The sequence below is a fragment of the Schistocerca piceifrons genome, chromosome 7, assembly GCF_021461385.2.
Source record: "Schistocerca piceifrons isolate TAMUIC-IGC-003096 chromosome 7, iqSchPice1.1, whole genome shotgun sequence".
In the NCBI taxonomy this organism is placed as follows: domain Eukaryota; kingdom Metazoa; phylum Arthropoda; class Insecta; order Orthoptera; family Acrididae; genus Schistocerca; species Schistocerca piceifrons.
Window position 1 is genome coordinate 236,742,574 of NC_060144.1, and position 14,292 is coordinate 236,756,865.

At 45.2% G+C, this 14,292-nt stretch overlaps 1 protein-coding gene across 2 annotated transcripts in view; it reads left to right on the top strand.

Annotated features, from left to right (window-relative positions):
- The window catches only part of LOC124804886 (ankyrin repeat and LEM domain-containing protein 2), a 153,582-nt gene that overhangs the window by 4,438 nt on the left and 134,852 nt on the right, over positions 1-14,292 (top strand). For both annotated transcript variants that reach the window (XM_047265254.1, XM_047265255.1), the window contains one exon: positions 955-1,266. In XM_047265254.1, coding sequence (XP_047121210.1) covers positions 955-1,266 — 312 coding nt within the window. The remainder of the gene's footprint in view (positions 1-954; positions 1,267-14,292) is intronic.

Sequence of the window (14,292 nt, forward strand, 5' to 3'; positions counted from 1 at the left end):
CTTCTGCCTCCACAACAGTACTGACCAGTCTGAACTAGAATCTTAAAAACATGAGTAACCTGTAATTGTTGCTTGTTTCCTTCGTTGTTCCTGCCTAACAATGACTTATTCTGTCCCTGAAAACTTCCATTGTTTAACTTTCTGTTGCCTGATGGTTCTCAACAATTGCTGCAGCTTTATCTGAAACAAGTTGTCTGCATCATCACTATTACTTGCTAAATCGTGTTAAAAGAAACATAACCAAATACATCTGTCAACTTTTATTGTACACAAATACCTTGCAATAACAAGTTGAAATTTTGCCACATATTATATTATGGTCTACTTATGCAGTGTGTGAAATTTGTCTTGGATACCACTTGTCCCTATTGTGCTACCACGCTTCGAAAATCCATGTTTTTCAGGTAATTTTTCGAATTTTTGTGTGCATGTAACTCAATTTTTGTGACTGATACGGGAATGATGAGTTCTGTGCGTGTTTAGGCCACATTAAGCTTACCACAAAAAAATTTATACCCTTTTTGAGTGAATTATATTTGGCATAGAGGGCACCTACAATATGTACCTTTTAACGTATTACATTTTTTAAATCACATTTAGGAATTTTTTATTTTCCCTCAGAAATATGTTGTTGGTCTTTTGGTTCATAGAGTGTGTTCTCTAAGTGGATGTTACTGGGCTGTAAAAATTTCACTGGACTGTGCGGAATAGTTCCAAATGCAATTTCCGGGTCATGCCACCTTCTTTCACAAGCCATAATCTTGGAACTAATTGGCAGGGGAACTTAAAATTTTATACATGAGTGTTCCACACTTGGTAGCAATGGTGTGCTAAATCTCAGCCAAATCTGAGACTATCAGCTGGAACATTTTCTCAAATTGGTTGAATTGACATGGAATGACCCCTCAGTTTGTTTGTGTCTGTCAAACACGCTGTTTGTTTTTCTGTTCTTAGGAAGGCTCACGTTACAATGCTTTACATATCGCAGCCAAAGCTCGACGTGACGATATCTGTGAGTTCATTCTGGATACTGTTGGAGATCCTGCATTCATTTCAAGGCTTTATGGCGATGATGACATGATAAGTTGTCAATCGAGAGCTAATATTTTACTAGACCTCTATCTTAACATGCCAGACAAAGGACTAAATGAGACACCACTACATTTTGCTTCGAAGTTTGGAGCTACTGCTGTTGTTGCTAAACTTGTGTCGTATAGTGAATGTGATAAACATCCAAAGAATAAATTTTCTCAAACACCCAAAGATGTAAGTACCAAATCAATTTTATGGGAAAGTTCTGGTAGAATATAAATAATTTAAGAGTGAAAGAGACCCTTCACTGAGTAGCAGCAGTATTGTTGTCAGTGGACACACATTAATGAGGATGAAAAATTGCTACCTTTATAGCTCGTCAAAGGTTTTCTTCTGGAAGCTAGCAAATTTTCATTCTCTTTTGGTGTGTCTGCCATTACTAAAATTATTTATAAGTATAAATTTTCTTGTGTTTATACTACTTGGTTTATTGTTTTTATAGTGGGTAAACAAATCAGGTAGCCTCTGTATTGAAGATAAAGGTTTTTGAGCAGTTTATCCTCAGGGAATTGAGGTACTGATAACTAGTTTCTTTCTTTCGTTCTTTCTTTTCCTATCTTATTGACTTGTTCGTGGATGAGATTACACTTTTTAAGATATTGTAGCGTGAAGGAGAAGTTTTCTTATTTGATTAATGAAAAAAAAAATTTGTGTGGATGGAATTGCCATATTACAGTGCAACCAGCACCTACATGTATTACCAAGTACTATTGTTGATTAATTTATTGGACTTTGAGTACATTCATAGTAAATTCTCAAAAGTTGCCATGAATATATGAACAGGTCTGAAGCACAAGATATAGCTAAAATTTTATCAGAGTAATTGTCAAATTTACATTTATCATGCTTGTCTGAGGACTGTGTTTTCTATTTGGGTATACTGTGTTCCTAGCTCCATTTCAAAGCAAGCTGAGCCATGATAGGCAGAGTACATCATCAGGTTATTTCCTTAAAAACAATAGGAAAAAATTGATTTGGCTACCCAAAAAGGTAAGTATGTCGAGAATTGTTTTCCCTGCCAATTGCCAGGAGCAATACTAAACCATTCTTGTCATGCAGTTTATGGTTTGTTACTGCCAGCTAAACAGTAATATATTTTAAAAGTGTTTAACGAAATTATTCGACACGTTATATGCTACTTCACCAACTACAGATCAGCCTGTCACCACAACATACTGTTCACATTTTACGTTCTTTCAGTCTTGTATTTGCACTTCTTTTGGTAGTTCCAGTATAGACCTTTCCACAAGTTCATAGAATCTTGCATACTCCACTTGCTGACTGAAAGAACATATAGAAGTTTTTGGCGACTAGGGAAAACGGAAAAATCATCTATAGAAGAGCATGCTCTTCAGTAAGAAAAACATGGAGTAAAGTTTTCTGAAACCAAAATTTTATCTACTATGACAAACTGTTATCCATGACTATATAGAGAAGCCATCAAAATACGTAAGCATAGTGATAATTTTAAGAGAAAAGAAGCAGCTACGAAACTCAATTATATGTGGACGGTGACTTTGCAGAATCAGTAGAGAAGTTTTTATCTGTTATAAGTGACAGTCGATAATTAAGTTTTATCTGTGACAAAGATTATCTCTGTTGGTCATGTGTAAACTTGACCACACTCTCTTTACGCGATATTTATGTCACTCTTTGACATCCCACTTGTCAGGTGGCAAGACTCAGTGTCGCCAGCAACACCTCTGAAGATGTCTAGAACAGCTGTGGATGAAATATCAGGTATCTTTTAGTTTCTTTGATCATGGCCATAAAGCTCGGAAGACTCATCAGCAACTATTATAATAAACTTCCCTGCCCCTCTCCCCCCTGCCCTCTCCTGTACCCAGCCACTGTGGGCAATCCTCATGCAACTGTTTACAGTTGGCACCACTGCATAGAGCTAAACATCTTCATGACAACTAGTGTGTGTCACCAAGTGGCACAGTTGTTTTGTCAGTTACATAAATGTACATTTCTGACAAGGGAGCCTCCCCATCGCACCCCCCTCAGATTTAGTTATAAATTGGCGCAGTGGATAGGCCTTGAAAAACTGAACACAGATCAATCGAGGAAAGAGGAAGAAGTTGTGTGGAACTATGAAAAAAATAAGCAAAATATACAATCTGAGTAGTCCATGCGTAAGATAGGCAACATCAAGGATAATGTGAGATCAGGAGTGCTGTGGTCCTGTGGTTAGCGTGGGCAGCTGCGGAATGAGAGGTCCTTGGTTCAAGTCTTCCCTCGAGTGAAAATTTTACTTTCTTTATTTTCGCAAAGTTATGATCTGTCCGTTCATTCATTGACGTCTCTGTTCACTGTAATAATTTAGTGTCTGTGTTTTGCGACCGCACCGCAAAACCGTGCAATTAGTAGATGAAAGGACATGCCTCTCCAATGGGAACCGAAAACATTTGATTGCAAGGTCATAGGTCAACCGATTCCTCCACAGGAAAACACGTCTGGCATGTGTGTCACATGACAGGAATATGTTGTCGACCCATCTAACTTGTACACTTGGCGAATGGGTAAAAAGATTCTTCTACCTTTTCCGATTTAGGTTTTCTTGTGGATGTGATAATCATTCCCAAAAAAGTGATGAAAACATAACGGACGGACAGATAATAATTGTCTGAAAATAATAAATTAAACTTTTCAGTCGAGGGAAGACTTGAACCAAGGACCCCTCGTTCCACAGCTGCTCACACTAACCACGGGACCATGGCGCTCCTGAGCTCTCACTATCCTTGATGTTGGCTATATTCCGCATGGACTACTCAGTTTGTATATTTTGCTTATTTTTTTCATAGTTCCACACAACTTCTTCCTGTTTTCTCGATTGATCTGTGTTCAGTTTTTCAAGGCCTATCCACTGTGCCAATTTATAACTAAATCTGAGGGGGGTGCGATGGGGAGGTTCCCTTGTGGACATGTAATAACATTGCCAGTCTTTGCACCACTTCGAAATTGTATCATGATCTGATTGCATATTTGTGCATTTACATTGAGATAGTACTCCATTGTAGATCACTGCATCAGATTACTTGTAATGTTTGATGCTACACATTGCCCTTGATCAATGATGTAATCAAAATGTCCAGAATGCATCACCAACTAAATTACAAGGTGGTGGCTATTGTGTCACAAACACATGTTGCAATGGCATGATAAAACATGCACTGCCCATTTTGAAATTAATTTGGTTCCCGATGATAAGTAAAATAACTAACAGAACTATGGCAGGGAACTGAGGGTTTTGGGTGAGGGCAAACAAAACATAAGAATGACATACAACCAACCATCAAAAAATTAATAAAATATACAAACCCTAACAGAAAGCATTGAAAACTGCTGTATGTAAAAGGTGTCCCTCCTAAGAGGCATCAGGCCTGTTTTCTCTGATGTTTCGGCAGGTATTTCGAGTTTCGTTTTTACATTGTATAGCTGGACGTGCCCAGACAAATACTGCTCATTGTGTCTTTCATGATACACCCAGTGGTGACAGAAAGCATTAGTTTGCTTCTCATTACAAACAAAATGATTTTTAAAGCAGAATTTTACAAGTCTGTCAAATAGAGTTGTCCCAAATTAGTCTAGTGTGATGTTTGTTTTATTGATATGTATTGACAGGGACAGCTTAGTAGCTGCTGAAGTACCGATTATTATTAGATTTTTACAGTAGTGGCAAACACACTTTCTACCAACTCTAGGTGTTGCATGAAAGTTGTGATGAGATGTCCCAAAGTTCATCTCTTAGAGGCATAGTTGTTTCATGCATAAAAAGTCATTATTGGTGTGATATTTGACTGTCAAAATGGGTTCCTTCACACTAAGTACCAAATTCAGTGCAATTTGTGAACAAAAGACACTAGAAAAGAGATTTTGTAAATGTCTCTTTGGTAAAACAGAGTTGTCACTGCTCTACAGTTGACTGTTGTTTCTCCTGCAGCCATTGTCACTTAACAGTTGAATGTGGGTGACAGTGGTGCTAACTGTTTGGGGGTCTTCTTATGTCAACTCAACTACAGAATGTCTTTAGAATCATCAGGGGTGCACAAGCATGACTGACCACCAGAGATGCCTGTGAGACATCTGTGAGAAGGACTGGGAATGGAAAAGTGTAGTGAGAAAATTCCTTACAGGCATTAATACTTTCCTAACCAAGTCTTGATGTGTTTACAATCACCAAATGTTTCCACCTATTTTCATATGGCATACAGGTAGCAAGAGGATTTGTAAGATGCTGTCAGCCAAAATATGAAGGAAAATTATGCACAAGATTATATCACTTATCACTTGATTGATATTGATGAAGATCGACTATTCTATGGCTGCACCTCACCAGAAGTTGTTTAAGAGGCCTTCCACCATTTGATGCAGAGCAGTGCTTTAGAATGAAAAGACTTCCTACTGCCAAGATTGAACTACCCTTTGACAGTGACAACAGTGAGAATGGAGGTCGTGGTCTCAAGAGCAGAGAAAGTTACGAGAACTCCATCTCTGATGACATTAAAAATTGTGGATTTCATTCTCTCACATTGAAAAAAGAAAATAAATACTAAATCACAGTGTACGTTGAAACTTCCCTGCTGTCTCTTGCTCTTTATGTTTGTAATAGTATAATACTGATAAAGATTTAAATATATTGTATTTCATGTTAGACAAAACTTGAAACTCTTTGTCTTTAAATATGTCTGCTTGTGTCTGCTTATGTGTGGATGGATACGTGTGTGTGTGTGCGAGTGTATACCCGTCCTTTTTTCCCCCTAAGGTAAGTCTTTCCGCTCCCGGGATTGGAATGACTCCTTACCCTCTCCCTTAAAACCCACATCCTTTCGTCTTTCCCTCTCCTTCCCTCTTTCCTGACGAGGCAACCGTTGGTTGCGAAAGCTAGAATTTTGTGTGTAGTTTGTGTTTGTTTGTGTGTCTATATATATATATAATAGAAGGAAAAATTCCACGTGGGAAAAAATATATCTGAAAACAAAGATGATGTGACTTACCAAACGAAAGCGCTGGCACGTCAATACACACACAAACATACACACAAAATTCTAGCTTTCGCAACCAACAGTTGCCTCGTCATGAAAGAGGGAAGGAGAGGGAAAGACGAAAGGATTTGGGTTTTAAGGGAGAGCGTAAGGAGTCATTCCAATCCCGAGAGCGGAAAGACTTACCTTAGGGGGGAAAAAAGGACGGGTACACACACACACACACACACACACACACACACACACACACACACACACACACACACATATTCATCCACACATATACAGACACAAGCAGACATATACAGAGGCAAAGAGTTTGGGCAGAGATGTCAGTCGAGGCAGAAGTGCAGAGGCAAAGATGTTGTTGAAAGACAGGTGAGGTATGAGCGGCGGCAACTTGAAATTAGCGGAGATTGAGGCCTGGTGGGTAACGGGAAGAGAGGATATATTGAAGAGCAAGTTCCCATCTCCGGAGTTCGGATAGGTTGGTGTTAGTGGGAAGTATCCAGATAACCCGGACGGTGTAACACTGTGCCAAGATGTGCTGGCCGTGCACCAAGGCATGTTTAGCCACAGGGTGATCCTCATTATCAACAAACACTGTCTGCCTGTGTCCATTCATGCGAATGGGCAGTTTGATGCTGGTCATTCCCACATAGAATGCGTCACAGTGTAGGTAGGTCAGTTGGTAGATCACGTGGGTGCTTTCACAAGTGGCTCTGCCTTTGATCTTGTACACCTTCCGGGTTACAGGACTGGAGTAGGTGGTGGTGGGAGGGTGCATGGGACAGGTTTTACACCGGGGGCGGTTACAAGGGTAGGAGCCAGAGGGTAGGGAAGGTGGTTTGGGGATTTCATGGGGATGAACTAAGAGGTTGAACTGAGAGGTCACTGTCCTACACTTGTACTCTCTGCTGGAAGTATCACTTTGCCACAAAGAAAAATGATCCTAATCCTACCCCTAATGATCCAACTCCCCAAGACACTATCCAAATTGAACCCTGCCTGGAACAGTTCCGTCCTCCATCACAGCGGGACCCACCTCCTCTTCCTCAAAATCACCCTCTCCAAACCTTCCAGGAATTTCTGACTTCCAGCCTTGCCTCTCAATCCTTCTTAAAAAAACCTTAATCCTACTCCCAACATCACCACTGCTGAAGCCCAGGCTATCCGTGATCTGAAGGCTGACCGGTCCATCGTCATTCTTCCTGCGGACAAGGGTTCCACGACCGTGGTACTTGATCGTCGGGAGTATGTGGCTGAGGGACTGCGTCAGCTTTCAGACAACACCACATACAAAGTTTGCCAAGGTAATCCCATTCCTGATGTCCAGGCGGAGCTTCAAGGAATCCCCAGAACCTTAGGCCCCCTACAAAACCTTTCACCTGACTCCATCATCCTCCTGACCCCACCGACACCCCGCACCCCTACCTTCTACCTTCTTCCTAAAATTCACAAACCCAATCATCCCGGCCACCCCATTGTAGCTGGTTACCAAGCCCCCACAGAACGTCTCTCTGCCTACGTAGATCAACACGTTCAACCCATTACGTGCAGTCTCCCATCCTTCATCAAAGACACCAACCACTTTCTCGAATGCCTGGAATCCTTACCCAATCCGTTATCCCCAGAAACCATCCTTGTAACCATTGATGCCACTTCCTTATACACAAATATCCCGCACGTTCAGGGCCTCGCTGTGATGGAGCACTTCCTTTCACGCCGATCACCTGCCACCCTACCTAAAACCTCTTTCCTCATTACCTTAGCCAGCTTCGTCCTGACCCACAACTTCTTCACTTTTAAAGACCAGACATACCAACAATTAAAGGGAACAGCCATGGGTACCAGGATGGCCCCTTCGTACGCCAACCTATTCATGGGTCGCTTAGAGGAAGCCTTCTTGGTTACCCAGGCCTGCCAACCCAAAGTTTGGTACAGATTTATTGATGACATCTTCATGATCTGGACTGACAGTGAAGAAGAACTCCAGAATTTCCTCTCCAACCTCAACTCCTTTGGTTCCATCAGATTCACCAGGTCTTACTCCAAATCCCATGCCACTTTCCTTGACGTTGACCTCCACCTGTCCAATGGCCAGGTTCACACGTCCGTCCACATCAAACCCACCAACAAGCAACAGTACCTCCATTATGACAGCTGCCACCCATTCCACATCAAACGGTCCCTTCCCTACAGCCTATGTCTTCGTGGCAAACGAATCTGCTCCAGTTCGGAATCCCTGAACCATTACACCAACGACCTGACAACAGCTTTCGCATCCCGCAACTACCCTCCCGACGTGGTACAGAAGCAAATAACCAGAGCCACTTCCTCATCCTCTCAAACTCAGAACCTCCCACAGAAGAACCCCAAAAGTGCCCCACTTGTGACAGGATACTTTCCGGGACTGGATCAGATTCTGAATGTGGCTCTCCAGCAGGGATACGACTTCCTCAAATCCTGCCCTGAAATGAGATCCATGCTTCATGAAATCCTCCCCACTCCACCAAGAGTGTCTTTCCGCCGTCCACCTAACCTTCATAACCTCTTAGTTCATCCCTATGAAATCCCCAAACCACCTTCCCTACCCTCTGGCTCCTACCCTTGTAACCGCCCCCGGTGTAAAACCTGTCCCATGCACCCTCCCACCACCACCTACTCCAGTCCTGTAACCCGGAAGGTGTACACGATCAAAGGCAGAGCCACGTGTGAAAGCACCCACGTGATCTACCAGCTGACCTGCCTACACTGTGACGCATTCTATGTGGGAATGACCAGCAACAAACTGTCAATTCGCATGAATGGACACAGGCAGACAGTGTTTGTTGGTAATGAGGATCACCCTGTGGCTAAACATGCCTTGGTGCACAGCCAGCACATCTTGGCACAGTGTTACACCATCCGGGTTATCTGGATACTTCCCACTAACACCAACCTATCTGAACGCCGGAGATGGGAACTTGCTCTTCAATATATCCTCTCTTCCCGTTACCCAACTGGCTTCAATCTCTGCTAATTTCAAGTTGCCGCCACTCATACCTCACCTGTATTTCAACAACATCTTTGCCTCTGCACTTCCGCCTCGACTGACATCTCTGCCCAAACTCTTTGCCTCTGTATATGTCTGCTTGTGTCTGTATATGTGTGGATGGATATGTGTGTGTGTGCGAGTGTATACCCGTCCTTTTTTCCCCCTAAGGTAAGTCTTTCTGCTCCCGGGATTGGAATGACTCCTTACCCTCTCCCTTAAAAACCCACATCCTTTCGTCTTTCCCTCTCCTTCCCTCTTTCCTGATGAGGCAACAGTTTGTTGCGAAAGCTTGAATTTTGTGTGTATGTTTGTGTTTGTTTGTGTGTCTGTCGACCTGCCAGCACTTTCATTTGGTAAGTCACATCATCTTTGTTTATATATATATAAATCAAATTTTGTGAAATTATTTGTCGAAAAGTAAGAAATAAAACGGAGTAGAGAAACGTTTGACACACCTTCGAACGAGGCTCGAATTGGTGTACAGCAAATGAGGTGCCTATTGAGAAATTAAAATTCAATGTTTAACTTACAATCTTAGAATTTGAAAGAGTGCTAGATGATATTTGTCTGGTTGATTAATTGCACATTGCAGTCTGCTATTGTGTGGTCTTGACATATTTTTATCGTCTACGTCCAAAGGTGTAAAAAAGTTCCAACAATTTTTCAGTCTCAAAAATGTTTTAGTGAAGTAGCCTCCAAATAGTGGGAAAGGGAATGTGTGTGCATAAGAAGTCATGTCTCACACATCAGTGCTGTGGTCCTAATTTTTTTGCTCTCTCACTTTTTATGTTAAAAAAAGTACATGATTTCAAGTGTCATTCAAAGGCATGTCAAATTTTTATGTAATCTTTTTTCTTACTTACTTTCAGAAAAGTGATTTCATGAAACATTCAACCAATTTCTTTACTTTTTTAATTTTTTTCTGTGAATCCTTTTTCTCTGCGCTGCAGTATTTCGTAGTGAGCAAGTTACTCTATCAAGAAGTATCAGATCACTTATGTAATTCACAAATCTGAATTGGAACTGTTATTAAAATTAATGTTATATTTAGCTTACAGGAATTTAATTGCATTTCGCAACAGTGAGTTCAGGGTCAGCAAAGTTTGGATTTTTTAGCTTGGGTTGGTCATCACCATCTTTCCTTTACTACACTCTGCTCTAGGCATGCTTTAGCAACAACTGTTTGTCATACTGGTGACATTGTGTGTCACAAAGAGAAAGAATATGAAGAAGTTTGTACTATTTGTGTTGTGGATGTTACACTTAGTCCTAGCACCACTTTTGCCTCCGTTCTGTTTCAGTAATCCAGTGATGTGAATGTGGAAGTACAAAATCAGTTGCTTTGGACCCATGTCGTCATAGATGGTACGAAGTACAGATGCATAATCACCAGTCTCAGTGAACTGATGGCCACCACCACCACCACTCATGATATTTTAATCACGTAGCACATAATAAGTGAATACAGTGTTGCCAAGCATGCTCTCATCAGCAGGTCATCAAAGTCTGAATCAAAATACACTATTGCTGCGGCTGGGTGGCGCCCGTGGGGAGGGCCCTCGGTCGGAGTAGGTGGCATCAGGGCGGATGACCCGCAATGAAGCGTGGTACATCATCTCTCGCTGGCGGCCAGCCGCCAGCAGTCTCTAAGCGTTCTCGGGCTCAATTTAATGCTGAAAAGTACGATCCGAAAACGTTCCCCTCTCTGGCCACGCCGTGGGAGGAACGTAAGTCTCAGGATGGCAGTAGCAATTATTCGCCCCGATTCTTAGTTTGTACGAGAGCTGATGGGGAGTCTTTTCTCTCCACAAAGCCTCAGTTCTTCGTCGAGCATTTAGAGGACAAGTTTGGGGAGGTGGAGGGCTTGTCAAAAATGCGCTCTGGATCGGTCCTGATCCAAACGGCATCCTCTGCCCAGTCACGACGGTTACTTGCTTGTGACAAGTTGGGGGATGTTGCTGTTACGATCACACCGCATAAGAGTTTAAATATGGTCCAGGGAGTTATTTACCATAAGGACCTTCTTTTGCAGTCTGATGACGAGCTGCGCGCCAACTTAGAGCGCAGAGGTGTACATTTCGTCCGGCGCGTTCATCGGGGTCCGAAGGAAAATCAGATAGCTACCGGTGCCTCCATCTTGGCCTTAGAGGGTGATACGTTACCGGAAAAGGTCAAGGTGATGGTCTACCGATGTGACGTCAGGCCCTATATTCCTCCCCCGATGCGGTGCTTCAAGTGCTGGAAGTTTGGCCATATGTCTTCCTGCTGCACTTCCAGCCTCACATGTCGAGATTGCGGACGCCCGTCTCATTCCGATACTCCATGTGCCCCGCCTCCCATCTGTGTCAACTGCGGGGAGCACCATTCACCTTGCCCGCCAGACTGCAGAATCTTCCAGAAAGAACGCAAAATCATGGAATATAAGACCCTGGACCGACTGACTTATACTGAGGCCAAACGGAAATACGACCGATTACATCCCGTGCGAATGACGTCATCCTACGCCGCCGCTACAACACCTGTGCTCGCCCCATCAGTTTCACGACTTCCGGCCGGATCGCTGAGTGGTACAACTCCTCCTGCCCCCTTGCCAGTGGGGGGCTCTACCCACCGGGTTGCTCCTGCGCCACCTACCTCAGGGGCAACACCATCCCCCCCATCAGGGACGTCCGTCCCTGCTTCTAAGCCGGAGAAGTGTCCAACTTCTTCGGCTTCTCACGCTCGCAAGGGGTCCCTCGGGTCCCTCCCTTCCCAGGTTTCCACCAGTGGGAAGGCTGACGACCGACAGTGGCGTAAGTGCCCGCAATCAGCTGGTCGACGGGCTTCACGATCCTCCTCAGTCCCGGAGACAATCGGTGAAGCCCTCCCAGCCAGTTAAACCCAAGGAGCAGCGTGAGAAATCAAAGAAGAGGAGCTCTAAGCCCAAGGAACTCGCAGTGGCAGCCACCCCACCGCCACCTTCCAGCTCTGCGTCTGAGGACGAGGTGGCGATCCTGGCGTCCGCTGAGGACCTAGATCTCGCCGGTCCCTCAGACGCCATGGATAGCACTAGCACGGGTGCTCAATCGGAGGCAGCAGGTGACCCAGCGGTGTAATCTGCCTTCCCCATCTCATCACGCCTTTCTCCGCCATGGACAATACCATCCTCCAGTGGAACTGCAGCAGTTTCTTCCACCATCTAGCTGAGCTCCGCCAGCTTATCAGCCTTCATCCTTTCCTTTGCATTGCTCTGCAGGAAACTTGGTTTCCGGCAATGCGAACCCCCGCCTTCCGTGGCTATCGGGGTTATTATAAGAACCGAGCAGCTTATGAAAGGGTGTCTGGTGGCGTCTGCATATATGTCCTTCACACTCTGCACAGCGAGTCTATCCCTCTCCAGACGCCTTTAGAGGCTGTCGCTGTACGCGTGTGGATGCCACAGGCTATTACCGTCTGCAGTCTTTACCTTCCACCGGATGGTGATGTCTCGCAGCATGTCCTGGCTGCACTGGTCGCCCAATTGCCGCCACCTTTCTTGCTATTGGGCGACTTCAACACCCATAACCCTCTGTGGGGTGGGTCAGTGGCCACAGGTCGAGGCGCCATCGTTGAGCATTTCTTGTCGCAGCTCGATCTCTCGCTGTTAAATGATGGTGCCTTCACACACTTCAGTGTGGCGCATGGCACCTACTCCGCCATTGACCTTTCCATCTGTAGCCATAGCCTCTTACCGTCTGTCCAATGGAGTGTGCATGACGACCTGTGTGGTAGTGACCACTTTCTGCTCTTTTTGTCACTACCACAGCGTCACTCTTCTGGGCGCCCTAGCAGATGGGCTATGAATAAGGCTGACTGGGATTTGTTCTCCTCCACTGCCGCTTTTGAGCCTCTCTCTACTGATGACATTGATGCGGTGGTTCAATCGGTCACCACCGGCATCGTTACTGCCGCCGTGTCTGCCATTCCCCGTTCTTCTGGGTCCCCTCGGCGGAAGGCTGTGCCTTGGTAGTCCCCTGAGATCGCTGAAGCAATTAAAGATCGCCGGCGGGCGCTCCAGCGTCACAAGCGACATCCCTCCTTAGCCCACCTTATCGCCTTCAAACGGCTGCGTGCGCGGGCCCGCCTCCTCATCCGCCAAGGCAAGAAGGAATGCTGGGAGCGGTATGTGTCCACCATTGGCCTCCATGTCACTCCCTCGCAGGTCTGGGCCAAGATTCGACGCGTCTACGGCTATCGGACCCCTGCCAGCGTCCCTGCGCTCTCACTGAATGGAGCTGTTTGTACTGACTCCGACGTCATTGCAAATCGCTTAGCAGAACATTTTGCTTTGAGTTCCGCTTCTGCGAATTACCCCCAGGCCTTCCGCTCCATTAAAGTGCGGATGGAACGTCGGAGCCTTTCGTTTCGCACCAACCACCCGGAATCTTACAATGCTCCATTCAGTGAGTGGGAATTTCGCAGTGCCCTAGCTGCTTGCCCTGATACCGCTCCTGGGCCAGATGGCATCCACTGTCAGATGCTGAAACACCTTTCAGTGGCCTGCCAGCGGCGCCTTCTCGATCTTTACAACCGTCTTTGGGTCGAGGGGGAGTTTCCGTCGCAATGGCGGGAAGGCATTGTCATCCCCGTTTTGAAACCTGGAAAGACCCCTCTGGAGGTGGACAGCTACCGTCCCATTAGCCTCACCAACGTTCTTTGCAAGTTGCTTGAACGGATGGTGAGCCGGCACTTGCATTGGGTACTGGAGTCTCGGGGCCTTCTGGCTCCGTCTCAGGGTGGGTTCCGTAGAGGCCGCTCCGCCACCGACAATCTGGTGAGCCTGGAGTCGGCCATCCGTACTGCTTTTGCCCGCCGTCAGCACCTGGTCGCTGTCTTTTTCGACATGCGGAAGGCGTACGATACGACATGGCGTCATCACATTCTTTCTACGCTTCATGGATGGGGCCTTCGGGGTCCTCTGCCGATTTTTATCCGCAATTTTCTGTCGTGTCGTACCTTCCGCGTGCAAGTCGCGGCCTTGTATAGTTCCTCCCACGTCCAGGAGAACGGTGTGCCACAGGGCTCTGTTTTAAGTGTCTGTTTGTTTTTAATAGCCATTAACGGGCTTGCTGCGGCCGTGGGAAATTCTGTCTCTGCTTCCCTGTATGCTGACGACTTCTGCCTTTATTACAGCTCTACTGGCATTGCAGCTGTTGA